General features: G+C 43.8%; 7 protein-coding genes and 1 pseudogene across 15 annotated transcripts in view; 3 read left to right on the forward strand and 5 right to left on the reverse strand.

Moving 5' to 3' along the window:
* The window catches only part of MESR3 (Misexpression suppressor of ras 3), a 44,521-nt gene extending 40,599 nt beyond the window's left edge, over positions 1 to 3,922 (forward strand). For all 4 annotated transcript variants that reach the window (NM_078873.4, NM_001273612.2, NM_001299122.1 and 1 more), the window contains one exon: positions 2,355 to 3,922. In NM_078873.4, coding sequence (NP_523597.2) covers positions 2,355 to 3,197 — 843 coding nt within the window. In that variant the 3' untranslated portion in view covers positions 3,198 to 3,922. The remainder of the gene's footprint in view (positions 1 to 2,354) is intronic.
* Positions 3,923 to 7,277: 3,355 nt separating this feature from the next.
* On the forward strand, positions 7,278 to 9,694 carry CR42490 (annotated as a pseudogene).
* On the reverse strand, positions 9,038 to 13,392 carry CG43338 (uncharacterized protein). 2 transcript variants are annotated; one of them, NM_001259151.2, is made up of 5 exons: positions 13,178 to 13,392; positions 11,584 to 11,709; positions 10,687 to 11,511; positions 9,753 to 10,625; positions 9,038 to 9,692 (listed from the first exon to the last, which is right to left on the reverse strand). In NM_001259151.2, the coding sequence occupies exons 1-5, from the start codon at positions 13,331 to 13,333 to the stop codon at positions 9,111 to 9,113; spliced, it is 2,562 nt and encodes an 853-aa protein (NP_001246080.1). In that variant the 5' UTR covers positions 13,334 to 13,392; the 3' UTR covers positions 9,038 to 9,110. The 2 variants fall into 2 exon arrangements, with proteins under 2 accessions (NP_001246080.1, NP_724119.1); NM_165257.2 differs by lacking the exon at positions 13,178 to 13,392 and adding an exon at positions 12,038 to 12,189.
* Positions 13,393 to 13,749: 357 nt separating this feature from the next.
* Positions 13,750 to 15,431, reverse strand: CG43339 (uncharacterized protein). 2 transcript variants are annotated; one of them, NM_001299123.1, is made up of 4 exons: positions 14,706 to 15,431; positions 14,486 to 14,646; positions 14,038 to 14,432; positions 13,750 to 13,936 (listed from the first exon to the last, which is right to left on the reverse strand). In NM_001299123.1, exons 1-4 carry the CDS (start codon positions 15,359 to 15,361, stop codon positions 13,928 to 13,930), a joined length of 1,221 nt encoding a protein of 406 aa, NP_001286052.1. In that variant the 5' UTR covers positions 15,362 to 15,431; the 3' UTR covers positions 13,750 to 13,927. The 2 variants fall into 2 exon arrangements, with proteins under 2 accessions (NP_001286052.1, NP_001163009.2); NM_001169538.2 differs by having other exon boundaries at positions 13,793 to 13,936.
* A 77-nt stretch (positions 15,432 to 15,508) lies between these two features.
* Positions 15,509 to 17,240, reverse strand: Mst36Fb (Male-specific transcript 36Fb). Its single transcript, NM_001169539.1, has 4 exons — positions 16,488 to 17,240; positions 16,260 to 16,423; positions 15,830 to 16,206; positions 15,509 to 15,772 (listed from the first exon to the last, which is right to left on the reverse strand). The coding sequence occupies exons 1-4, from the start codon at positions 17,177 to 17,179 to the stop codon at positions 15,593 to 15,595; spliced, it is 1,413 nt and encodes a 470-aa protein (NP_001163010.1). The 5' UTR covers positions 17,180 to 17,240; the 3' UTR covers positions 15,509 to 15,592.
* An 88-nt stretch (positions 17,241 to 17,328) lies between these two features.
* On the reverse strand, positions 17,329 to 19,144 carry Mst36Fa (Male-specific transcript 36Fa). Its single transcript, NM_165259.3, has 4 exons — positions 18,384 to 19,144; positions 18,155 to 18,318; positions 17,712 to 18,103; positions 17,329 to 17,654 (listed from the first exon to the last, which is right to left on the reverse strand). The coding sequence occupies exons 1-4, from the start codon at positions 19,076 to 19,078 to the stop codon at positions 17,409 to 17,411; spliced, it is 1,497 nt and encodes a 498-aa protein (NP_724121.3). The 5' UTR covers positions 19,079 to 19,144; the 3' UTR covers positions 17,329 to 17,408.
* A 222-nt stretch (positions 19,145 to 19,366) lies between these two features.
* Positions 19,367 to 25,861, forward strand: CG31751 (uncharacterized protein). 4 transcript variants are annotated; one of them, NM_001299124.1, is made up of 5 exons: positions 19,367 to 19,618; positions 20,985 to 21,307; positions 24,411 to 24,535; positions 24,591 to 25,446; positions 25,516 to 25,861. In NM_001299124.1, the coding sequence occupies exons 2-4, from the start codon at positions 21,000 to 21,002 to the stop codon at positions 25,409 to 25,411; spliced, it is 1,254 nt and encodes a 417-aa protein (NP_001286053.1). In that variant the 5' UTR covers positions 19,367 to 19,618; positions 20,985 to 20,999; the 3' UTR covers positions 25,412 to 25,446; positions 25,516 to 25,861. The 4 variants fall into 4 exon arrangements, with proteins under 4 accessions (NP_001286053.1, NP_724122.1, NP_001334743.1 ...); NM_165260.2 differs by having other exon boundaries at positions 24,591 to 25,861; NM_001347755.1 differs by having other exon boundaries at positions 19,504 to 19,618; positions 24,591 to 25,861.
* On the reverse strand, positions 21,777 to 24,221 carry tos (tosca). Its single transcript, NM_057797.4, has 2 exons — positions 23,301 to 24,221; positions 21,777 to 23,245 (listed from the first exon to the last, which is right to left on the reverse strand). Exons 1-2 carry the CDS (start codon positions 24,102 to 24,104, stop codon positions 21,851 to 21,853), a joined length of 2,199 nt encoding a protein of 732 aa, NP_477145.1. The 5' UTR covers positions 24,105 to 24,221; the 3' UTR covers positions 21,777 to 21,850.

Genomic DNA, 25,861 nt, shown 5'->3' on the forward strand with positions numbered 1-25,861 from the left:
TGGGGGTGACATTAAATATTCATTTGGCCGCCGGCTGCCTTGACAACAATAAAAAGTGGCCCCAACAGGGCTGAGAAAAGATATGGCGAAAAAGGGACAATATTTTTTTAATTGTTTGACCAAAATGTTCGATATACATGCATAGACCGAACGTCACTCTGCTCACCAGGGATGTAAGATATCTTTTGGGGTGGTTTCCTAGGGACGGTGATGGGTGGTCGTAATGAAGCCACATAAATCTCAGCACTAAATATATTTGCCAAGTTCGGGGAGCTGGGGAAGTGAGGCAATTAATCTTTTGCTGGAAGATATATAAAAGTTTGCGAACAGCAACCGACAAAAATCTATGAGCTGCTGAAAAAGAAAATAATTTGTTGTACAATAGGTTTAAGGGTACTATTATTTGTGCAAATAAAAAAAATATTAAAATTTGGAACAAATCAACAAATTTTATTTTATTTGTTTTTGTTAAGTATATACTAAGCATTTTCACAAATCCCAATAAAAGAACTGTTATTATAAGAACTTATTTAAAAAAAAATATATCATGTTGCTAATATTACGCCTCTGACTGTAGCTGAAAACTTTTTTTTGGCCAGCAGGCCAGAACACGTAAAAAAACACTCAAGGGAGGAAAGTCGTTTGCCTTTGGGGAAAACGGGCAGGGGACATCGTCGGGCCAGAAAAGTAATAGCACAATAAATGTGCATCAGGCAGCCAGAAATCACCGCAGTTAGGAGGCTCCGCTTTCCCCCGTGCGTGTAAATTATAGATAACCGTGTTAATGTTGCAGTGCCACTCCTCCTTTGCCCCGCCCCCACCCGAAATGATTCTTTGAACGGCGACAGAACCCAAACAAACAAAGTTGCCTGCGCAAAGTTTTTGGCCCTGGCTGCCAGAAGTTGGCCGAAAGTGTGCCAAAGAGCTTCGGCGGATGCGCGATACATTTCCACAGCAACTTCCTGTGTGTCCTGGACGAAAATTTCGCCATCCTCCCTGTTGAAGTGTAAGGAGCTTTCTTAGTTCCTCCCTCCAATTTGTTGATTATTATTTATTGGAGCTGCCGTCGGTTGGGCCATTGACAACTTTAAAACGCGTTCGAGTTTATCACTTTCATTTTTAGCACTTACCGTGCAGTTTCCACTGCCATCCGCTGTATTTTGGGAAAATTAGCAATTTAAATAATTTAATTACGTCGTGACCTGCAATTTGTGGCGCTAATTAAAACGTGCCAATGTCCACGTGCCCGGACTAGCTTTTCTGGTATTTGAGTTAGAGAAGCTAACGAAATTTGAACGCTCCATATTCATTAGTTATGCGCTTTGCCTCCGAATTTGTTTGCCTGTAAGTACACGTAGATTTTGTCTAAAAGTTTTTTTAAAGGTATTTGCATAGGACGTGAGCTCTTTGAAATGTAAATTCCTCCACCTGTTCATGCAAATGTGTCATTTTGTGTAGGAGTTCTAATTGGTTTCGGATTTTGGTTTTTATTAGCTCAAATTTGCCTGTCACAGTGGAAAATCTGCGGAAAATGTAGAAGTTGGATTTTGTATTTGAATGTATTTTTCACCTAATTACCCACGTTGTTCAAAACAAAACTGTTATAACCTCTTTTGCCTGCAAATATTCACTTAACACCCGGCGATTAAAACTGAATGAGCAATTACTCACGTTGTCAATTGTATTTAACCATTTTTGAACTTGCTAAGTAAATGAAATTTGGCAAATTGTTCATTGAGCATAAATTTGTGTATTATATTGTTTGTTTACGATTTGAGTTTCTGGAGCGGAAATTGATTGTGTTTAATTTCCAGCACAGCGACCACAATGAAAATGTACATATATATTTTTTTGTTTTTTTTTTTAACTTGGCAGCAATTGCAGAAGGGCAACAAAGTAAATAAAAAATTAGAGAACCAGAGAATCCGAAACTGAAACTCGTGTTGCGACTGGGAATTGTTTTACGAGGTATTTCGTGGGCTTCGAGGGTATATATGTATGTTGTTTTTGCTTCCATTTGGATATTCATATCATAGATTAAAAATACACTTGTTTTGATCTATTCACTTCATGCGGTGAAATTTTTTATTATAATTAGATTATTGTGTTGTATTTTCTTGCAAGAAATGCAGATACCTATCGAGTATATATTTCTAATTGGGAACGGGGTATCTTATAGTCGCATTTTAAATACAAGGTCCAACTGTTTTTATTGTCGGTTGCCAACTTTGCGAGGTGGCGGAAAATGGGAAAAGAGAATTGCATTAACTCCACTTGCAGCGAAAACCGCAGCCGAAAAGCTTTTGCCACAGAAATCTAATTTAGCACTCTCGCTCTTCTCTTTTTCCAACTAGATGTCGCATCAACTGCAGCAGACACGCCGCCGTTTGGGCTCCGTTAGCGATTCGGCGCCACCATCGGAGTCCAGTGAGGGCACAGGCTCCTCCCTGGAGCCACGGGACGAGCTGATTCTCCATCCGGACTGGTCGGCCCACTCGCATTCGTCGGCACAGAGGAGCAGCGCCCATGGAACCACATCGCTGTACAATGCCTCGGATATCGATGCGGATACCATCAGCACGGACACCACGAGCAACACAAATCTATCGGACTACGAACGTGGTCAGGTGGAGAGTTTCTTCGGCGGATTGGGCACAGAGATATTCGTGAGCGGCGCTTTGGCCAATCTCTACGAGGGAACCGGAAACGATGGCGACTGGCGTTTGGTGTTCACCGGCATACCGGTGATACTGCACGACAAGGGAAACTCCAAGGCCAGAGCCATACCCAGAGTGACGCTGGTTCTGGCGGAGAGGGGCTCCTGCTTCGCCCTGTGGTCGGATCGGATTGATAACCTGTCGAACTATCGGATCGCGGGTCCCTCGTTCCACACGATGTGCCGGTCCAGCAATCATCAGCAGATGATTGGCTTCAGCTTCGATTCCACGGATGCGGCACGCGAATTGTGGCAGCACGTGGAGCGTTTGGTCAGCAATCCAGAGAATGAGGCTCTAACCGTGGCCGGAACCCGCAAGCCGAAGAAACAGAAGCGCGTCAAGCCGGCTCCCTTGCCACCGAAGTCCCAGATTTCGCATCCATGCCAATTCCACCACGTGACCAGTGTGGTCAAGGAGGACAGCGAACGGTACTACAGCATGCAGGCCTTCGGACCCCCCAATCCCCAGCAGCATCGTTGAGTAGGGTCGGGCGCGTGGATCTGGAACACGAGCGCCCTATGGTGGCAGAACTGAATCTGCCTCGAAGCCACAACCCAACACAACCACGAAGAAATCCAGGAAAAACCAACCCTTAGTTCGTATGGCTAGTTATAGATCCATTTGTTATAGGCCTAAGTTATGCCAATGTGCGATCCGAGTGCGGAACTCGGCCAACACATTTATCTGTGATACGATTTAGGCGTCTTTACTTTAGAGAGGGATACTGATAACACAATTTGATAAAGAACATTTTTAAACGAAGAACATAGCAAATGAAGCGAGAGTTTTTGCAAGTTATTAAAACATATTAAGCGATTAACGTTTGTCGATAAGCAAGTTTTTTGTAAAACCTTTTCTAATATCACACATATACCCTTATGCATAATTATATTCGTACCATATAGTCCTGATATCTATCGAGTAATCTTTATGTCCACACTCGAAGGCACTGCGAATGATTTTGATGCCTGAAAAGCTTGCTTTCCTATCGGATTATTGACTAAGCCCAGACAAAGATACAAAAACAGTTTTTTGAAATCTATGTATCATATAACACACATAAATATATATGCTATATTACACCTATCTATATATTATATATAGCTCTAAGCATTACATCATAGCCACTTGTCTGTATGAACTTCATATTTTGCCTGTGCAAAACAATCGCGAGAATCAAATAAAGCTGACAAAGAGAGCCAATTAAATGTGAAAATTATTCTTAATTGGTTTGTTTTAGATTCAATCTAAATCACTTAATCGGGTTTCAAATTAAAATGAATTATTTAAATAAATAGGTTATGGACAGTGCCAGATTGGGTGTAGATTTATTGAATTTATGTCATTATAAAAACCAATGGTAATGAAGGAAATAATTAAAAAGCCAATGTGTAGTGAAAGCGACTAAGTGAAAAGAGCTTTAGGTGTCTGAAGTGGTACTATCAATTTTTATATAATTTGTTTGCAGAGGCTTATGGTACATAAGTGCAATCAAATGAGATCAACTTCCATCAGTTGGCATTAATCCCAGCTCTTTTGCAACCTATCCAAATTCAATGACATAATCTAGCATATCAAACTTCAATCATTTACCCCCATGACTCAATTACTTACCATTGAATGCACTGCCAATTACAATAACAATTAAAGCCATTACGACTGCAGAAGTGAGCCCGCATAATAATGCGGCCAGGGGACACAAACATATACATACATACATATGTATATGAAGATATATGCATATGGATGCTGCACCGAAACGGGAGCTGATTCTGTTTCTGATTGACCGATGGTAGCCACGGCCATAAATGATGTTGCGGTGCACTCGGGTGACACTCAAATCCAACAACTCCTCCATCCAACCTCCCCTTTTGGCCAATTGCACAAGCGGCTTGCATATTTATGCTAATTAAGATACATCCACATCGAGTGGCAGCCAAAAGTGGTGGACAGTCTCTTGCATTTTATGGCCGCTTTTCGTTTTATTGTTTTATGTGTGCATCGCCATTGTTAATGCTATTTGTGGTAAGCATTTAATATTTCATGTCGGACAATTAAAATAGCAACAATTTTTGCTTGCCACGCTGTTGAATAATGTGTGCAGTTATGCCGACTTGGCCAACAGCTCGACTCCCAGGCGGACTCCAAATGGCCGGGCATCCATCTCGCTGATGCAATGGCAGCGCAATTGTTTCGCTGCCAGGCGACACTTGATTCCCACAGCAGAAAGTCTAATTAAGTGCCGACCTTGATTAAGTGCGAACAATGCAAGGGAATTGAAACAATGCGGGGAAATGGGTTAAACATGAGCTAAAGTACATGAATCTCCAGTTCAAGTCGTATTATGGGTCGCTTCTCACACTGTACTTCTGTACTTTGTATATCATGCAATTCCAACTACTATGCACTTATCATTTTGACCAATTTTGGATTTTGGTCAGTGCGTAAGTCTGTCTTAATATAACCAGGAAAAGGAGTAAAAGTGCTTGGATAACTTGAGGCTCTCGAATTTAATCGATTTCGCTTGTCATTCACGAGTATCATTCGCACCCATCACACTCCTTCGATTTCCATTCAAAATACAAACCAAAGCGATTTAATCAAAAACATACTAAGCCGGCAAAAACTCAGTTTGGCATTCAACTTTGTATTGGTCGATGTGTGTGTGTAATGGCCAATTCACTGGTTGCATTTTTGATGTGGCCAAAGACGTGTATTGCCATTGTCCGCAAGCGGAGCAGCCGGACTAATGGCAAAAGCAATCCCCATGATTCCGCAGCTGCCATTCCATTCCCAGTGCCGAGAACTGATCCCTGCGAAAACATGCAAATTCATGGACAAAGCCATTCCTAACTCAACTCACAACTCTGTGGAAAAATTCAAAAATTGCATTTGCGTTCAGTTTCGAAATGGAGATTACCCACACACAAAATATGCACAGCGAAAAAAAAACGTATTCGAAATTCGATATAAGCAACCAATTTTTATAAATAGTAATTAAGATTAGAGACTAGGAAGTTATCAACAAAATTTGTTACTGAAGAATAATTTTGAACTCTTAATGCGGAGAACGAGTAATTTTAAAATTCTGTAGATGCCTAGAATTTTCTTGACTGTAGCAATTCCTATTTCCATTTGGTTGTGGGTGCATGGGTGAGCCGCAAACATTTTGATTATTTTAGTTGACTGGTGCAAAAGTGCGGCTTAATTGTTGCCAACAAACAATAAGCGGAAGCTTGTGGCTTTAACAAATCTCGACAAGCCAAAGGGAGGGCGATGGCAAGTTGGCCAAAATGTCAATGTAAGCCCACAATCGACAGCATTAAAATCATCTCAAATGCCAGTCAGGCACCCACCATACGATGATGACGGTGGTGGTGATGATGATGATGATGCTGCTGCTACTGAATCTTTTGTGCCACGGAAAAATACCATTACAGGCCAAGAGGAAAGTAGATGGCTTGCTTCAAGGTAAGGCGTTGCCAGAGGTTTCAGATCCATTTCTTCACTTTCCTCGTCGCCATTCTTTATGGCAGCTTTTCAACGCGTGTTCTGTATTTGTAAACAATTTGGAGTGACACCAAAGGCACTTGTGACCTTCCCAGTCCGCCTTTTATTCCACCCATCCAGCTTTTGTGGCGAGCACACGTATATTTATTTTGGACCCTGCACCACACGCATCATGCTTGGCTTTGTGGACTTAAACTTGTCCGCATTTCCATAGTTTGTGTCCTAGTTTTTGCTTGGCAACGCATTTCAAATGCCACTTTCCTGAGGGGAAGCAAAACCCGAAAGCCGACCCCTTTTGGAGCGGAGGAAAATACGCATGAAGTGCCAATTTAATTTGAATTGCATACCATTTTAATTCATATTTCTCATCAATTGTTAACTATTTTTATTTGCAATTGATTTGTCTGAATTGGATTCGCAATATTCAGGCTTTACTGAAGGGGATTTGTGCTATTAGTATTTTGAGTAGATTTAAATATCGAAACAATTCTATTTCACTTTGTATTTAAGCTAACAAAACAAATCTAAATACCTCTCTTCCATTTACATAATTTAGTCCCTGACAGACGGGCAATTTGTTAAGAACGCAGAGTGTTAAATCAAATCCTCAACGATATTAATTATGGGCTAGGCCACCTCCTTCCTCTTTTCCCGATTTGCAGTCTGGCTTCTCTTGCGGCTTATGCCACACCTGAGTGACTGCGACTCTAATGGCCGCATCTCCTCCGCCGTGGAACATCTTCTGCTCCAACTCGGCCTCCTCCTCCTCCTCGATGCGAAAGATCAAAAGTCGCCAGGAGACACGGAGCGGGGATGCAGAGGTAGCAGATCAAAGAGTTAAACCTGTTGGAGAAGAAGAAGGAACTCAATTGCAAAACGAAACGATATGCACTCCCCGCTGTTAGCAACTCATACTCCTGGCTCATGTGGCAAGATCGGGCTGAAAATAAGCGGCAGGCAAGCGACAGGCACACACATGGGGCAGTAACCAGCACCACCCGCTCGACCCCTCATAAACATGTTTTCTGGATATGTTTGTCTTCTGTTCACTCTAAAAAAAAATTATTAAAACAGTGTAATCAATTCTAGAAAAATTAAGTTATGAGTAATGCAGAAGTTTACTTTTTCTATGACAAATTAAAGTTATATTATGAATAATCGAGGCAGCTTTGTTGGAATGTCAAGTGAATAGTGAAAAGTGAAAAGTAAGTGATTTGTTTTATAAATTCTAAATGTGTTTTATACATTCATATAAACATAAATATGTGCAACTGATAGGCATTTTCTGAGAGTGCTCATGTTCTTTGTGCCGCCGAGATTCCTCTCCCCTGGCCGACAGAACTGGGGGCAGTCAAGCGAGGCGATCTCGCCGTCCAAGTTCATTGCTCTGGGTGTCGTCTGTGGCAAGTCTGTGCTGCAAATGATGAGGATGGGGCGGATGGGGCATTAGTTACCACTCACGTGTGTTGTGTAATTTCGAACATGCAAAAATATGCATCTTGATTGGCGTTGACGACTCTTCAGTGGGATTGCCATGCACATAGATCCACATTAAAAGCGTTTACTGAACTTTTGATTAATTGCACATTCCCAGGCGCCGGCCACCGTTTGCCTTGCATATGAACTTGGTCCGGAAAACGGGTTGCATGTGCTGCAGTCAATTTTGATTTATTTGACAGACTACCGAGATGCGGTAGGCGGTCCAATGCGTTTGACACTTTTCCCATTTGCATAATTCCGCCGATGGTCCAGGTCGATGGAACTGGTGGTAATAATGGCCAGGGGTTGATTGACTACCAGGCCTGAATTGTTCGAGCTACTCTTGTCCAGCAGGTGAGCGACCGACCAAAAATGTTATATCTGCAACAATGTTGTTGTTTTGATGATCACACATATTTGTATAATATCAAATATGTAACAATCTGTTTGAAATAAAGCATTCTATGGATTATTTACTCTTCAAATCAACTGCTACTCCATTAAAACTTATCCGCCTGGCGGCTAATCTGAGAACTACTCGCAAGCAGCGCTCTAATCGGCTAATTTCGGAAACTTCAAACTATACATGTAGATAGTGCTGACACTTTTTTTTTACATAGCTAGAAAAAACACAAAGGCAGTTGAAGGTTCGCAGAAGAATGTAATGAGGCACTATTATTTACAATAAGTATCAATTTCAAATACGAGTTTTTTCTCAGATACTTTAATGGAACTTCCACCAGTTTGCCTTATATTGCGTTAGAATGAAGTTCATATTTTTCTGTATTGTAGCTGTAATTTTAGTGGCATCTGTGAAGTCCATGGTTTTTGTGAAGATACTGCACAATGAGAGTAATGCGTTGAGAAAACTTTATATGTAAGAATAATAAAGTCTCATTAAAACGCTTTGGTAGAGTACCCCGGCCAGTGTTACCCCATCCATGTTCGAGTGGGTAAAAAGAAGCAATACGATGTTTTTGCCCTACAACCCGGCGAGGAAGTCAGTGATCCAAACACTTGCGGCGTGCAGGTTTGCATGAACTCCGAAGGACTTACTCATGTCTACTAGTAAGATCGATCCAATTTGAAATGATATACCCTAATGCATATGATATCCAAGCTATTTTCCAGCTGTCCTCGCACTTTGCCGAGCAGTGGCTGCCAGGACGATAAGGCCATGGACTTGTTGCTAAAATTTCCGGAATGCTGTTGGACTTGTGCCACCAGTAGGGACTGCGATGAAGACCAGTCCTTTCCTTCTTATCCTTATCCTCCCGAAATACGTGATGATCAACCAGAATAATCAATCTGCCACAAAAAACTTAGATTTTCCGAAATGTAGAAACCATATATTATTCTGAGTTATTTTGAAAAAATACAAATGCAAAGAAAAAGTTTAGTACTCTAGCAGTATTTGCTCTTGAAGTCATAGTCATCCTCCGATCCGGTGGCCAGTAGCTCCTCCTTGCAGCCATGGTGCAGTCGATGCACATCCGTGTCGAAGCACTCATCGTGGAGTCGTTTGTCCCGGCTTTTACTTCGCTGCCGCCTGGAATGCGATGAGTGACCGTGTCCGTGTCCATGTCCGTGGTGATTGTGCACATGGCTGCTGGAACCATGATGATGCTCAGACGGTGGTGAGTGATGGCTGCTGCCTGAATGGATGGTCGCCTTATGGTGGAAGGAAGTTGGCGGAGGACTGAGCTCCCTTGGCGGGCGACAGTGGCTGGATGGCGGTATGGGATCATCGAACCGAGGACACGGATGATCTCCAACTGGCGAAGCTGTCTCATAGCGTTTCGAAAGCATTGTGAACTCCTGATGTGCCGAGCACAGGGCCTGCAGGCGATGCAGAAGATCCGTTTCCGGCAGGTCGCGAAGATGCAGTGTCCTGGCCACCGATGTGCGGAAGGATTGCAAATGCGAAAGCCGCTGATTGGCATCCGAGAGTTGGGAGCTCAAGCGACTGACATCATCGCGCATAGACTAAAAATTTCAAGAAAGATTTAGTATGTGAATTTTTACATAAACTATACTTTTATTTACATTTATTAGCGCCTCATCGCGGCATCTGCGATTCTGATTGGATTCACAGGAGGACTTGAGGCGCTCCTTCAGGGCATTAAGTTGGGAGAGCAGGCGCGTCTTCTCATCCTCCAGATCGCATATCTGTGTGGTCAGCTCATCGATCTTTCTGGCCCTCTCCAACGAGGTGATCTTATACTCCACAGCCTCGGCTAGCTGGGCCTTGACCTCTGCTATCTGAGATCGGGCATCGGCCAGCTGGGCACTCAACTTGTCCACCTGCTTGGCCGCCTTCTTGGCCCGGCAAACCGCCTCATCCCGTTCACCCTGCAACATGCACTTTCCTCGCGCACCGTCCTCTATGATGGCCAGCTTGCGACGCAGTAGCTCCAGGTGGAGATCCCGTCGCTGCACTTGCTCCCTGAGAACTCGAACACGTCGCTGCAGGTTGTAGACACTGCTGCTTTCCTTGAGGGGAATGTCATGACAGGATCTCTCGCGGCGAAGTTTCCCATGACCATGTCCGTGATCACAGCAACCCTTATCCGGACTGTGATGATGATGATGATGATGAGGTGCCTCGTGGTCGCAGTGAGCGGCGAGTCTCTCGGCTCTCTCAAGCAAGTTCTCCGCCATTAGATTGGTATCAGTTCCAAGAGCCGGAGGGGCAGAGCACTCACCCCAGTTCATCGCGAGGGCCAGTCGCTGCAGGAACTCCGATAGACCCATGTGATCCTTTCGAAGAGTATGGATCTCGGCATGGCACTTCTCCAAGCGCTCAGTTAGCTCACATTTCTGAGCCTCGCCAGAACGGAGGCGACATTCGGTGGTCTGTTGGGTTTCCTTAAGCTTCTCATGCTCCGAGTTCAGCTGATCTCGCAGAGAGTGCATTTGCTAGAGGGTATACAAATTGGTTTATTGTTTAAATGAATTATGAATTAATAAGTTCGATTACCGCATGCATGGCCTGGTTCTCCGCCAGAATCTCTCTCAGCTTGTCCTTGATGAGCGTTTCGCACGGTTCGGGAACATTCAAGAGATTGCTCAATCCCCGCAAGAACTGCAGACGATCGCCCTGAGTCCGGTCCAGGTTGTTTTGCAAACGATGGCATCGCGACTCAAAGCCGCGCAGCTCTTCCTTGAGCTTCTCGCCGTTGATTTCCGATTCAGTCAAGCGATCTCTTTGGATCTGAAGATCCCTTTCGTATTGGCGACAGCGTCCTTCCAACTCGTGGTTGTGATTGCCAGCTCCATCAAGTTGGGCCGTGAGCCGCTGCTTCTCAATGTTGGCCAGCGACTTCAAGTTGAGCAGTTCATTTTCGCAGGAGCTGAGCGTGTCGCAGGTGGAACTGACCTTGGCTTTCGTCCTTTGCAGCTCCACCATCACCTCCTCGGCCCGCGAGATGATGCACTCGGGTGTGGCATGGGAATTCTGATTGCCATCGCACACATCCATTCCCAAAGTGATGCTAAGGCGTCGCAGGAGATCGTGCAGCTGAGCCTTGATCTGCTCCTTTTGCGATTCCTCACTGGCCATATGCGTTTCCAGATGCTGTATCTTGCAGATTAGCTCTTTGTTGCGCTCGTCGGAGCTACGCTTCTCCCGCTGCACCGTCTGAATGGTGGAATCACATCGGGCCTGGACAGCCTGCTCCCTGCTCTCCGAGTTTTGCAGACGACTCTGGAGGGATCCGATGAGGGCAGTCTGCCGAGCAGCCTGGGCTCGCAGATTCTCGATATCCGCATCTTTGCTGCACAATGCTGCACGCGCTTCAGCAAGCTAGGATAAGTGTAAGTATATGTATATCCTTTGCATTACTTGATTCTATAATAAATTGATTCTTTTATTTACCTCCCCCGTAAGTCGCTCCTTTTTGTAGGACAACGCAGCCAGTTCACTGCGCAGTGTGGTGGTCAAGTCGAGACCATGATGATGTTCTGTCACAGTGATTCCCGTATTGCTGCAGGATGTGTCCAGCTGGATAATCGCATTTAAATTTGGAGAACACACAAAAGGTTTTGATTTGCGGAGTTATTAATTAATTACATATAAATTTATCTAATTTCCTAGTTTAGAAAACATTTTCAAAAAATGTATACTTTCTACATTCTTGAATATATTGGCTCTATTAAATAAATGTACCATTTTCACATTTTCCTGTTATTAAAGTTATATTTATACAATTTAAGATAAAATGGTTTTGAACCATTCAGACTTTCATTATTTTTTGTAAATTTTAATTGTACTTTTAATTATAATATGTAATTTTTAACTGTGATGGCATTAACATTGTCCCAATGCCCACCAAGTGATGATGATGCGGAGATAATCCACCAGTGTGTCCCAAGTGATGGTGATGCAGATGATTTTCACTGGGCATATTTAGAGCCACGAATATTTAAAGCACTCCAAGAACCAAGTCAACTGTTCCCAGTAAAAGCCGTCGAAGAACTGAACTTTGGTTCGGGAATAACCACTTTCGGAAGCCTAACAACCTCCACCTAACAACTGAGGGGAGTCCGATGCATGGCACCGAGGAATTTACCCCAACATAACATCACACAGTGCTCAAATTTATGCTCCAAGTGAAAACGAGCTCAATGGCAGGAGCAAGGGGCTTTGGATAGGGGGGCAGCCGTGTGGAGCTCGAAAGGTGTAGCCACGATTACACTTACACATGGGGGAAACTTTGCAGTTTGTTTGGATTATTTGGGTCATTCACATGGCGCCAAGTGGCGAAGTATCAAATGCAATATCCACAACGGACTCACGCACGCAAGTGCGGACGCCACAGGGTTTGGGGTTTTGGGTGCTCCGGGGCTAGGTGGATGGATATACGATGGAAATTTTCAACTTGGCCGGAAACGGAAAATGAGGTGTGCAACTTTTGGCCAATTGTCTGCAATTTAGGAAGGAGCAACGGCAAGACAATTGGGAACTGAAATGTGTTGAACATTCGATAAGCTTGGCCGGGTTAATTATGAAGCCAATTCAGGTTGCCTCTTTAATGAAATTGAAATGGGCGAAATGGGAAATGTTTCAAACATTTAAAAGATATTTCATTGAACTTGATTTTGGGCTTGCTCCTTAGGCTTTCACAAGTCCTCAATTCAGTAAATTAGATGCAATGGCTCCATTTTATCCTATTGTGTGTTTATGAATAGCTTTACAATCATTCATATGTATATTTTGATTATGCAGCCCCACCCACATGGCAATACGAACCACTGTATCCCCCAGACCAATCGAGTTTTATGCAAATCCCCCCACAAACATCATTAGTTCCCCTAACAACCGCATACATTTGAAACATAAAAAATAGCGAACAAAAGTCGTTATTCAATTGCGAATTCACATAAATCTATCTTGATATGATGTCTACACGCTTTTATGGCAATTTGGCGCACGATTTTGGCAAAATAGTTAAGCGACAAAAACTACTCACCTGGCAAAATGGAATGGCTGGTTGTGGCAAAGGTGACATTGTGGTCATCCGTGCGGGAATCGTTTTCGGGTCCTGATCAGCACCGAACAAGACCTCGAACACCTGCCAGTCCTCGGGTGTGTTGCCATTGGTCGTGGGTCGCGGATTAAGTGGCATTCCAATGGATTTTATCCGGATGAACTCGATCCGCCTCCGACTGGCGTTGGAAAAATTCTACTCTATGTTTTCTAAGCGTAAATAATACACCCGACCCGACCAGGCAACAAGAAGAGGCAAAGTTATGCGGCAACTTTCAGGTTGCCACGGCGCATAAAATAACTATGCATGAGGCGATACTACACTAGATGGTGAGGGTGTGGTTCCTGGTGGGTAACTACGGTGACTAAAGTGCACATAATTCGATTTTCTAAACTGCAATAGCCGTAGAGTGGTAGGAGGGGCAGTTACCCCGCAGCCGTTTGCCTGTAATTTCATTTGTCTCCGCCAAAAATAATGAATATGGTAAATGTTTGCCCTAACTTGGCGCCCACTCCCCGTCCGATGGAATAACCCCCTTAATGGCCTGATCCTTTGACAGTGACTTTGAAGGCAACAACCCTTTGGGGTTAAGTTCATGCATTTCGGGATTTTGATTATTTTGTTTGGGTTGCCAACATAAATAATAGTTGTCGAATTTTGATGAGCTCCAGCATTTCGCCTGCTTCATTTTGGATTCCTGGCGCTTATACATGGTGATTTCACTTCCGTTGCTTATTTTGCCTAGCGAAATTAAACAATTTATATTAATTTTCAATTACATATCATCTTTAAGATTAACTAATTTGTAAAGGCTTGTAAAGGGAAATATCTATATAGCCCACCTGTTTTTGTTGACGAGCTTTAGTTTGCGTTTCCATCAACTTTTTGATCTCGGCTATTTTTCGAAGGTACATTTCCTCCTGTTCCAAGCAGAGCTTGTGATCGTCCTTGACCTTCTGCAGTGCGAGCCTGGCGATCGTGCACTGCACCTCGGCGCTTTCCAGATCCCGCTCCAGCTTGACCTCCCACTCCCTATTGCGTGTCTTAAGCTTTTCCACTTCCCAGGAGTATATCATCTCCGAGCTGCGCTGCACCGTCATGTCCTGTTCCAGCTTGGTTTTCAGTTCCATTAACTCCTTCCTCAGCAGATCCTCGCGCTTACAGTTAAGCATTAGTCTCTGATCCATACAGCTGTTTACCCACTTGATATGGTAACGCATCTGTATCGGATCAGTCACTATGAAAATGTACAAAAGATACATTAAATTTTTGTAATATTTTACAACTCACAACTACTGCCCTCGAAGAGGTCTACGAGTGCAGTTCGATTGATATCCAGACTGGATACGCTGGATTCCACTGCCAGGCTACTGTTGCTCATTCCCTCCTTGATCCGGCAATTGTCCTTGAGGTCCTTAATCCAAGCACCAACCGTGTTGTACTTGCAATCTCTAAGAATATAAGTGTTTCCAATATAGAATGTTCTTCTTGATGGAAATGGGGCCAATACCGTATTAGTTGTATGCTATTTTCGCAAAGGTCGTCATCCTTTTGAAAGTCCTCTCGCATTTCGTGTAGAATTTGTTCGATCTCTTTCAGATCAGTTCGGAACTTTACGCAGTCGAGATCCTCGGAACTCCGTTCGCGATGGATCACGTCCAGGTACAACTGGTTATGTTCCAGTCGTGCCAGGAAGTGATCCAGCGACCACTTGAACAGATTGTAGGGAATCTCGTCGATCTTTCCGGGCCAAGGACTGGAAAACAGACGCAGTTGCTTCAGCAGGCGAACGGATAGGAACTCGATGGCCGCCTTCTGGCATTTGATATTCAACTCGGTCATCATGGACGAACGCAATTTAATGCTTTCTATGGCCTCCTGAACGGTCTTCCTTCCGCTCTCCCTCTTCCGCATCCTGGCCATCTGCCGCACCACCATAGCCTCTGCTCCATTTTCGACCACCCGATCCACGGTCTCCACAGCATAATCAACCACGGATTTGCTCCGAAGGGATAATGCGGCCAGCATCGAACTCACACGGCGTTCGTGATCCTCGATGATTGTGCTAAGGAATTTATCACGGCATTGGGAGGGATCGAGCTGATCCGGCAAGGGGAACTGAATCGCAAAAGGATCCGATTCCTTTTCCTCCATTAACACATCCATTATAATTTGTTGGGCTTTTATTTAGCTTTTCCCCACTCAAATGTTTTTTTATATAAATGTCAGATTTTTAATAAAAAGAAACACAACTGCTGTGTGATTTCAATGTTTTTAGGTAGGAATTAGTTTTATTAATAAAGAAGTCGTTCTAACGTTAAAAAAAAATGTTTAATGTAATCTTTGGTAAATTGCAAACACATAGGTAAATTAATAGAGGCCAAACCGGAGAATCTTCTATGGCATTTTGGAATTTCGGGACTTTCTTTCAGACCGTCTCTCAGAAAGCCTTTCAGATTTTCGTCCTATCTTATTTTCGGAATTCCTCTCTGATTTTTTTTCCGACATCCTTTCGGACTTTCTCTCGGAATTTCGAACCGACTTCCTGGACAATCGGCTTCGCGTGGAACCAAATACCTAAACATATGTGTTATTGTGGTAATTCAAACACTGAATCACTTCATATAGACTTACCCCCTGTTCCTGAGCAATTATAGCCTGCACTTCTTCGATTCGCTGGAGATACATGTCCTTCTGTTCTTTATAGAACTTAATATCGTCCTTGACCTTTTGCAGTGCAAGCTTGGATACGGTACACGTGACTTCGGCGTTCTCCAAATCGGTATCAAGTCGCTCCTGCCACACTCTGACGCTTTCCCTAAGCTTTCCCACCTCTAGCGAGTATATAAGCTCGGAGGAATTGCGCACCTTTTCATCCTGCAATGCTTGTACCTCCAGGTCATTTAGTTCCTTTCTCATCTTCTCCTCCCTTCCGTTTATCCGATAGAGACGCTGATCCGTACAGCTTCTAATCCAGTTGATTTGGTACCGCATTTCAATCGGATCCTGGGCTGCGGACGGAGGTGAGTATCCCAGATATGGCTCATAGTAAACACCCACTCACCTGACTCGTCTTCGAAGGCTCCCATTGCCGATGAGTGACGTAATACTATGTTAAAGGCGCTACTTTGAGCAAAAAGCCTAGCGGTTAACGTACTGGATCTAATGCTCTCAAGATTATCTTTGAGGGTACTGACCCAAGGTGCGTTAATGTTGTATTGGGCACTTCTGTAATTTAATGATATCAGATAGTGAATATAATGAAAAATCATAAATAAACTAAACTCCTTACCTTAACAACTCCATGCTCCCCTGACATAGATCCCTATCGTTGCGATAGTCTTCCCTGATCTCGTAGATAAGAAGTTCGATCTGACCCAGGTCCTTGCAGAACTTGAGGCAGTCCAGATCCTCCGCACTTCTCTCCCTATGGATGACGTCTAGATAGACCTGCTTAATTGCCAAGCGCATCAGGAAGTCGTCCATCGACCAGCTGAACAGGTTGTAAGGGATATCCCCAGTGTCACCAGGCCAGGGACTCGAAAAGAGGCGCAACTGCTTTAGCAGGCGAACCGACAGGAATTCTATGGCCGCCTTCTGGCATTTCAGGTTCAGGTCATTCATCATGGTCGACCGCAACTTAATGTTCTCCAAGATCTCTTCCTTCGTCTTCCGCAGACTTAACCTTTTGCGCTGACTCACCAACTGTCGCACCACCATAGCCTCTGCCCCCTTTTCGGGCCCCTGATCCGAGAGGTCCTGTGATGACCTGAATTCCGAAGCGGCCCGGAATGTGGATCTGGGCCGCAGGGAACTGGCCCGAAGTTCGTGCTCCCGGATGAATGTGCCGATGAATTCATCGCGGCATTGGGACGGATCGAGTTGCTCCGGCAATGGAAATTTAATCTCATATGGATCGGACTCAAATGTGGTTTCTACCTTCTTCTTATTTTCATCAGAATTTTTCCTCTTTTTGGAAACCATTTTTTTAATTTTTTCTTTTTTTTTTTTTTGTTTTTTTTTTTTGTGTTTTATTCTGTATGAGTGTTGTTTGAAAGTGTCACATTTTCTGTAAAATCAATACAGCTACTGTATACTTTGAATACTTTGTATCAAATTAAGATGAATGAGCTCAAGCTTAAGAAGTATTTTATTGAAACCGTTGGTAAATTGTAAACATATATAAGTAGAATGGGCCGAAATAAGGGATATGCTATTCCATTTTAGAATTTGTGGATTTTCTTTGAGATTTTTCCGCCATCGTTTTGGATTTTCTTTCAGCTTTCATGTCAGATTTCCTTTCCGTCTTCATTTCAGGCTTTGTATCGGACTTGATTTCAGACTTCAGTTCAGACTTCTTTTCAGACTTCCCTTTAGACTTCTTTTGAAAGTTTTTTGTAGACTTTGGTACAGATTTTCTTAAAGACCCCCTCGACATTCGTTTTAAGGCGGCTAATTCCTAGTGACATTTCATCTAATGATGACTCCATAATTCGATTTCTCTGCCAAGACTTACCCTTTCTTCGCGAATCATCCTTTCCTGATCTATGAGTGCTTGCACTTCTTTGATTCGCTGAAGATACATATCCTTCTGTTCCATGTAAAACTTTAGGTCGTCCTTAAGCTTTTGCAGTGCAAGCCTTGATACGGTGCACATGACGTCGGCGTGTTCCAAATCGGTATCAAGTCGGTCCTGCCAATTTCGAATGCTTTCCCTAAGCTTTCCCACCTCCAACTCATACATGAGTCCGGAGGAATACTGCACCTTTTCATCCTGCACTGCTTGTACCTCCAGGTCTTGTAGCTCTCTTTTTATCTCCACATTTCTTTCGTTCATCCGGGTCAGACGCTGATCCGTACAGCTTTTAAACCAGTTGATTTGATATCGCGTTTCAATCGGGTTCAGGGCTGCGGAAGAAGATGAGTTTTCCAAATATGGCTCATAGTAACCCCACTCACCTGATTTCCTTTCGAACACTATCATTGCCGATGAGTTACGACGTAACGACGTCAAGGAGCCACTTTGCTCATTGAGCAAAGCGACTGACGCACTGGATGCCAGATTTTCGATATTATCATTAAGGCTCTTTACCCAAGGGGCATTCATGTGGTATTGGGCATTTCTGCAATAGAACACATATGTCAATGTCGCAGTTAAAGCTAAACAAAGCAATCGAAACACCCTTACTTTAACAAATGTAGGCTATTTTCGCAGAGGTCTACGTCGTCTCGAAAATCTCTTCTAATTTCGTGTATAAGGTGTTCGATCTCGCTGAGATCCTTGCAGAACTTAACGCAATCAAGATCCTTGACACTTCGCTCCCGATTGAGGACATCAAGGTAGATCTGCTTTACGTCCAGTCGCAATAAGAAGTCATCCAACGACCAGCTGAACAGATTGTTTGGGGTCTCCTCCAGATCGCCTGGCCAGGGCATCGAGAAGAGTCGCAACTGTCTGAGCAGACGAACCGATAGGAATTCGATGGCCGCCTTTTGGACTTGGCGAATGAGATCTGCTATTATGGTGGACCTCAATCTTATGCTGGCTATGACTTCCTCCATTGTTCTCCTTACGGACGTTCTTTGGCGCTTTTGGGCCATCTGCAGCACCACCATAGCCTCGGCTTCCTTTACATCTGTGTCTTGGAGCTCCACTGGCCGCTTGACTATCGAAACGTCCCGCACTGTAGATCTAACCACTAATGAGGCCACTCGGGACTCGTGCTCCCTTATCAGATCCTTGAGAAACTCATCTCGGCACATTGATGGATCTTCTTGCTCCGGCAAGGGAAAGGGAATTTCCCAAGAGTCAAATTGCTCTCCTTCGAGACTAACCATGCCAGGTACCACGGCTTTCAAATGCTTCGTCTTTTTATGGGGCATTTTTAGAGTTTTTTGTTTATTTTTGTTTTATGTTTTCTATTCTGAAGTATTTTTTGTGAGTATCATTTCTAGGAATAATGTTAAAAGGGGCTGGTACACCATCATATGATGGTGAAATCTAAATACAACGCATTGAATTCCACACCACGGAGTTATTATCGTTTATGGTGATAAATTTCAAATCCCCCGCCATTTAGTGTTGGCAAGCGTCGTTGCAAAGCGAACAAATAAACAGCTGATTAGGCAGTGGATAGAAGCAGCAGCTCTAGCCATTCGCATGTCAACGCGGCTGCACATTGCTTTGAATTTTTGAATGTGTTCGTTCGTTTATTCTTTTTACTCATTGTTTTTCGAGTGTTGTTTATTGTTTTAATCAAAGTTAGTTGCTCCGCTTGTCAGTTTACATAAGCAATCTCACAGGTGGGACCGAATCTAATCGACTCTCCTCTGCTTGGCCAGTTTCCATCCGCGGCGCTCAGTTGCTAAGTTTAGTTGGCCACTTTTCCGATTCGGAGACTCAGGTGCATTTTCCGTGACCAGGTAAATAAGCTTGTCTTAGTCTATTGTTTCTGTATTCGGCGGCTTGTTTATGTGCTTGATTAGCAGTCAGCTGTGCATATTTGCGTCTCTCACATGCACACTATATTTGGCTTTTAATTACCCACAGCTGCGCGTGTGTGTGTGTGCGCCAGAGTGGGAGCTTGTGGCCGTGTGTGTGTGAGCCCAGAAACCGTAGTTACGTACATCACTGCGTATGAGCAATAAACTGTAATTGAGTCAAGGTCAGTAATTGGCACTTGATTGACAAACTTCGATAGCTGCTCGCTTATGTACATTTAAATTCAATTATTATCGCCTCTCTCCGCCCAAATATTTACATGCATATATTCCATTTGCCCTGCTTATCATCGATCGGTACGGGTTTGAAAACCTTTCCACTGACGTTTGAATTTATGACCTGAAAAAGGTATTTGCTCTTCCCTCTTTCTGTCCATATTAGTGCCTCTAATCCCTGCGATCTGTTCGGTTTATGCGCCATATAATTGATGTGGTTTCCACTGGAACGTTAACCAAAGCCGATCACGACTGACAGTTTGCTTTGCCACGGTTGGGAAACCACTGTCCCCCTGATAAGCACCGAAAAATGTCGAAAATAAGGCTCGTCCGACTTTAAGCAATTAAGCAAATAGCCAAGTTAACACTGCAAGTGGCGACAGAAGCTCACACACTCACCCACATGGAAAAAAACTCACGGGACTGAATCTTACGCAGATACAGTCGAAACCCGCTAATCAGATACCGGCGAGGTGTAATTCTAAGCAGATCAAGGCGACCCTGGCATAACAAAAATACCAACTCTAGAGAAATTTTTCACTCAAACCTTAAATTTCCAACATAATTAACCAAAACGTTATGTTTGAAATGAAAAAAACATGTTTAATGCTTAAACTGGCTAGCCTTTAAACACAATTTCTGTTTTTGTAATCATTAATTAGCTCTAAATTGGCTACAGTCAAAGGTTCGCCATAAGAATCTCAGAAAAAATAACTAAAAATCATTGTAAAGGCTTTAAAAAGAAAAGCTAGTAAGATGTTATATAAAAATTAAAGCTTTACTTTAAAAACGTTGCTCTTTAAAACTCGACCTTATTGTAAATTGTTATTAACTTAAGATTGTGGATTATATAGACGAGGCTTGACTGTACTTGAACGCACACAAACTGGCGAAAAAGATATGGAGAAGACGTCGACGAACTCGTTTCAATTGAGACGCAAACTGAAACACAATTCATTTCGCTGGAGAACGCGCAACCGAAAACATTTTCCACCTCTGCTCTTATTCGTCTTCTAACTGATATTTTTTTACTCACGGTTTCTTGGCCTTTGGTCTTTTGCGTCTCCGATAGAGCCCCAAAAATAAAATGGAGCAGTGGAACAATGTGGAGCTGACGAACATGTCCAAAAAGTCGTATACCCTGAATCATGCCTACGATGCCGCCGAGAAGTTGAACAAGGAAAACACGGCAAAGTCCTCGAATGGCAATGGCACCAGTGCCGATGAATCAACAGCTGCAGATGGCGATCTCCTCAAGCCAGGATCGGACGTGCGCCCAAAAGTGGAGCCCGAGGACGTGGAGAGCCTGCTGCGTCGCCTCTACGGGATCACGATAAGCGAGGTTAAGGAAATCGTCGCCTACGACGATCGCAACTTCTTTGTCAAGGAGGATAGGTAAGCAAAGCGATGACAGTATCTCGCTGACACCCTTTCCCAATCCCGCACCACATCCGGAGGTTTATCTCGTGTATGGGAGTTCAGCGTAAGCATCTCATACAGCTGCAGTCAGATTATTAGCACAGGCAATTTCAAACATCATAATATATCATTTAGATCAGGATTAGTCTTCTATATAGTAAACACAAGAATTCGTTGCTTGAAATAATATCTCCTTTAAAGCATCAACACAACATATTTTCTGTGCTTTGACATGACTGCAATTTTAGCTGCTGTTCGTAGTACGACTGTGCAACACGAAAACAAATAATAATGAGCCGGAGAAATGCGGCGGTATGTAGCATCTATTTATACCCAGTTTAATTAAAGTTGTTAGTCGCGGCAGTTGAGTGTGACGCAGTCGACAGTCACCTTGCCAGCATCGCAATTGCTATCTTGATGGATTCATGGCATTCAGCACTGATGTAGTCAGTTCAGCTCTTCACTTTAATAAATTAGATAAATCTAGAGAACAAAAAGCTTACAATCTAGAAGAGCCATCTATTTGAGGACAGGTTTCGTCTGGAAGCCAAACATGCTGAGCTTGGTTTGATTCTGGCTCACGGCACCCAGTTTTCCATTCGTCCTAGATTTAGGAGTGCCCTTCTTGGCAGTGGAGGGTTTACTCAGCCCCACTCTTCGTTTGCTGGTTGGCAAAAAGTTCTGGCGTTGCTGGCTGGAGGATGAGGTAGATGATGCTCTCTGATCCGAGCTACAGCTGTCGTCCGATAGCAGAATGATGGCATCATTATTGTTCCTGTCGGATTCCTGAGTGGGTTCCGGAGAGTTTTCCAGAAGTAAATCCAGTGACTTAATGCGAATAGTTGTTGAATTGGTATTGCCTTCAGTTGGTATTTGGGGTTGAGAGTTGTTGAGATCTTCTTGGGATTCTAAAGGCGAAGGAACACCTTTATCTTGTGATTCCAAAAGAGAAGAGGCTGTGGTATCTGTATCTGTTTCACCGTCACTGATTTGTGAACTACAACGTTGTCTTATTGGGTTCTTCCCTGGAATGTCTTTACATACTAGTCTTAGTTTCTTATGGCCTGAGTGAGAGCTCAGCTTCTGCTCATCCATATCGTCATTTTCCGTATCTCTTAAGTGCTCCCTTTGAAGCCTTGTCTGTTCATCCTGCGTGGCGAAGAAGCGACTTCGGATCTGAACTTGTTCCTTGGCGAATATGCTTCTTTTAAGCGAATCAACCTTTTTTACACCAGCTTCTCCATCCAACGGACTTGCCTTTTTCGGACTAAGCAAACGCAGCAAAGAGGCATTCTCACAAACTACTGGGGATCGCTGATTAGCTTCTTCTCCAGTCCTTTCCTTGGCAAATGGATTGTGCCGACTTTTGTGCACCGGCGACGGAGGAGGTGTACGTTCTTGATCTACAGAATCTTCCCTGCTCGGACTTCTCCTCCTTTTGGCTTTGAAACTGTACATGTTAAACAACTCGGCCTCCGTTTGTTTAGCCTGTTCCAGTCGCTGATTAGCTTCGATTTCCTCGTTTAGAGTTTTGCCCACAAAATCCACTTTTTTGAAGAACAAGGCACACGGATTTTCTTTCTTCGGCGTGTGAGTGTTTTCGCTTTGAAAATTCGTTTGCCAAATACTTTTGTGCTTGGATCGTTTCACGTTCTTCGGCGTTGGCCATGCCTTTTCCGGTGTCCAAGAGTCCAGTCGCTTCATAGAGAAGGGGTTCAAGTTGCCTAGGGCCAAGTGCAAAGCCTGCTCGCTATCCTCCAGCAAGGTGCCAGCATTGCTGCAGTAGCGCTCATCAGTTTCATAATCTTCGAGGGCACACAACCGCTGCATGCGACGCTCTAGCGGGTTGTAGATAAACATGTGCCTGAAGGTGGCCTCCGCTTTCATGAAGTTTTCAATATAGTCGTCATCTACCTGGATTAAAGGATTATTAGTCTTACAATTCAGACCTAACCGCAAGTTAACTTACCTCAAGATTGCGCATATTGAGGTAACTTGGAATCTTTTTTAATGCTATTCGCATGTCTTCCTGTTCCGTTTTTAGTATAAATTTGCACGCCTTGGCCAGTCCGATGCCAGGCAGTGAGTCCAGGTAATCACAGCCGGATAGGATGCACATGCGCCGGAACTTGTCAAAGTGGTACTTCTCCTCCGTGCAGCCCATGGCCAGGTGAAGTTTTTCCGCCTCCACCAGCAGGCCGCTGCCGTTGAGGTCCAGCTTGAATATGATGTTCTTGGCTCCAAAAAGCGTTAAGTCCGAGTCCTCGGTGATGATGTACTGGGCCACATCTGCTCTATTCAGCCAGGCCATTTGGGCATCGGCCTCGTAGGGCGCCACAATGCAGTCAACATTCCGGCTCCGGCATTCCCGGATCAACCGCAACGCCATGTCGTGGGTGACATCCACGCAGCGTCGCATATGGGATCGGGCCTCCTCGATGCGACCCAATCGAAGGAGTTCCGCCGCCCGCTCTTTGCTCTGCTTCCTGGAGTCCCTTCTCCGCTTTTCGGTCAAAGCCTTGGCCGGCAAGTGCTGCCCATCGAAGACCAGAATGGGCTTGATGTCGTAGGACAGCAGCATGTTCACATACTTCAAGCAGTATTGTATATAAACATCCGTATCCTCGCCGCGGGCCAACTTCTCCGCACAGCCGAAGACTCCCTTGTGTAGCCAGCAATATGTGTCCACGGCCACTGTGCTGCCGCGAATGTCTTTTAGATGCAGCTGCGAGGAGGCCTTGCCCACGAAGGGAATTAGGCCGGTAATGCCCATGGTTAGGACCAACAACAATAACACATATAAAAACGAAATAAACAATTAATAAAATTGCGGATCTTAGCGCCAAAATTGCCAATGCATCAGTGTGACCAAAGTGCGATGCTATAAAAAAAATTCGAATTGCCATTCACATGGAACGCATATGTCTATCATTATCCAACACTTGGATTTTAAAAATAATTCAATATTTCTAACAGATATTATTTTGTATTTTTATGAATGTGGCGCTTTGTTATGCCTCATTTTTTATTTACTCCTTAAGATAAGTAATTTCCTATTGAATACATTTCCGTATTGCAGTAATGTTAAGAACCCCCTCATTGTAACCCACTGTCCACACGGATACGTCCTGAAAATCCTCAACTCACTGGACTCTAAGAAAGAGGACTTCGTGGATGCCCAAAACCAGATGCTGCTTTACTTGGGTAAGAATTGCTAGCCAAATCATCAGCAAATTGACAATGCAATCGTATTCCCTAGGAAAACACAGTGTGAAATGCCCACGACCAGTAGCCAATGCAACAGGAAAGTATTACTCTGTGGAACGGCTGAATGGGAATTCGAATGTGGTGCGACTGCTGGAATTTATACCGGGAGAAATCTTCCACCAGGTGCCGGTGACGAAGCACCTGCTCTACCGCAGCGGCGAATACTTGGCCAGGTTGGATCGAGCCCTCAAGAACTTCACCCACCAGGCATATGAAAGCCACAAGACCTTGTGGATGCTTCAGAGTGTTCCCGAGCTTAGGCAATTCCTGTACGTGGTGAAGGATCAGGAGCAGCGGCTTATCTGCGACGAGGTGATCGATGCCTTTGAAGCCAAGGTTCTGAGCCAACTGCCATCCATGGAGCACCAGATCATCCATGGGGACTTCAACGAACAAAATATAGTGGTGGAGCAGGTGCCCAATCAAACTGAATATACCATCAAGGGAGTTATTGATTTCGGTGATACGAGCAAATCGCCACTGATCTTCGAAATTGGAATTGCCCTCACTTATATGATACTGCAGGCCAACGATTTGGCCAATGGTGGCATATTTCTGTCCGGTTATACCAGTCTGAACCCAATTGAGAATTCCGAGCTGGCCCTTCTCAAGTACTGTGTTACTGCCCGATTTGTTCAGAGCCTGGTAATGGGACTCTACACCCACACGCTGCATCCCACAAATGAGTACCTCCTGGTGACCCAGGAAAAGGGATGGAAGCTCCTTCAGAAGCTGTGGCGCGAGAGCTTTGACGATATTGATGAGCTGTGGGCAAGCACTGGACACCAGTACTTGACGCAGAGCAATAAATAATATAAAATTCCGTTAGGCTTTTCCGTTTTTTAAAGGTATTTTAACTGATTTTCAATCCAGCTATTCTGGTTGTTGAAGATTTTGTATGTTATGTTTTCCATTAGGTAACGAGGGTCAGATAAAATTGTCACAGCCAATATATAGAGTATAATGAAGCATTTTCTAAGATATTAAATACATTTGCAATTAGCCCCTAAACAAGTTTATATCGAGATGATCGCAAACAAAAAGACATCTAAGGAAACCAGAAGCAAGCGATGCCAGGTCATTGGAAAATCAATTGAGGCCTGTTAAATAAACCCATTGTCAATTATTAGAATTTCATTTACATATCACCTGTGCAAAATAAGTTGCAAGTCCAAGTATTGATTGCATTTCGTTGCTTTACAATTTACTTTATCCTGTATATTATTATCGTTATCTTTACAATAAAACTTGTTAAACAAATAC

Source organism: Drosophila melanogaster, chromosome 2L (assembly GCF_000001215.4).
Source record: "Drosophila melanogaster chromosome 2L".
In the NCBI taxonomy this organism is placed as follows: Eukaryota; Metazoa; Arthropoda; class Insecta; order Diptera; family Drosophilidae; genus Drosophila; species Drosophila melanogaster.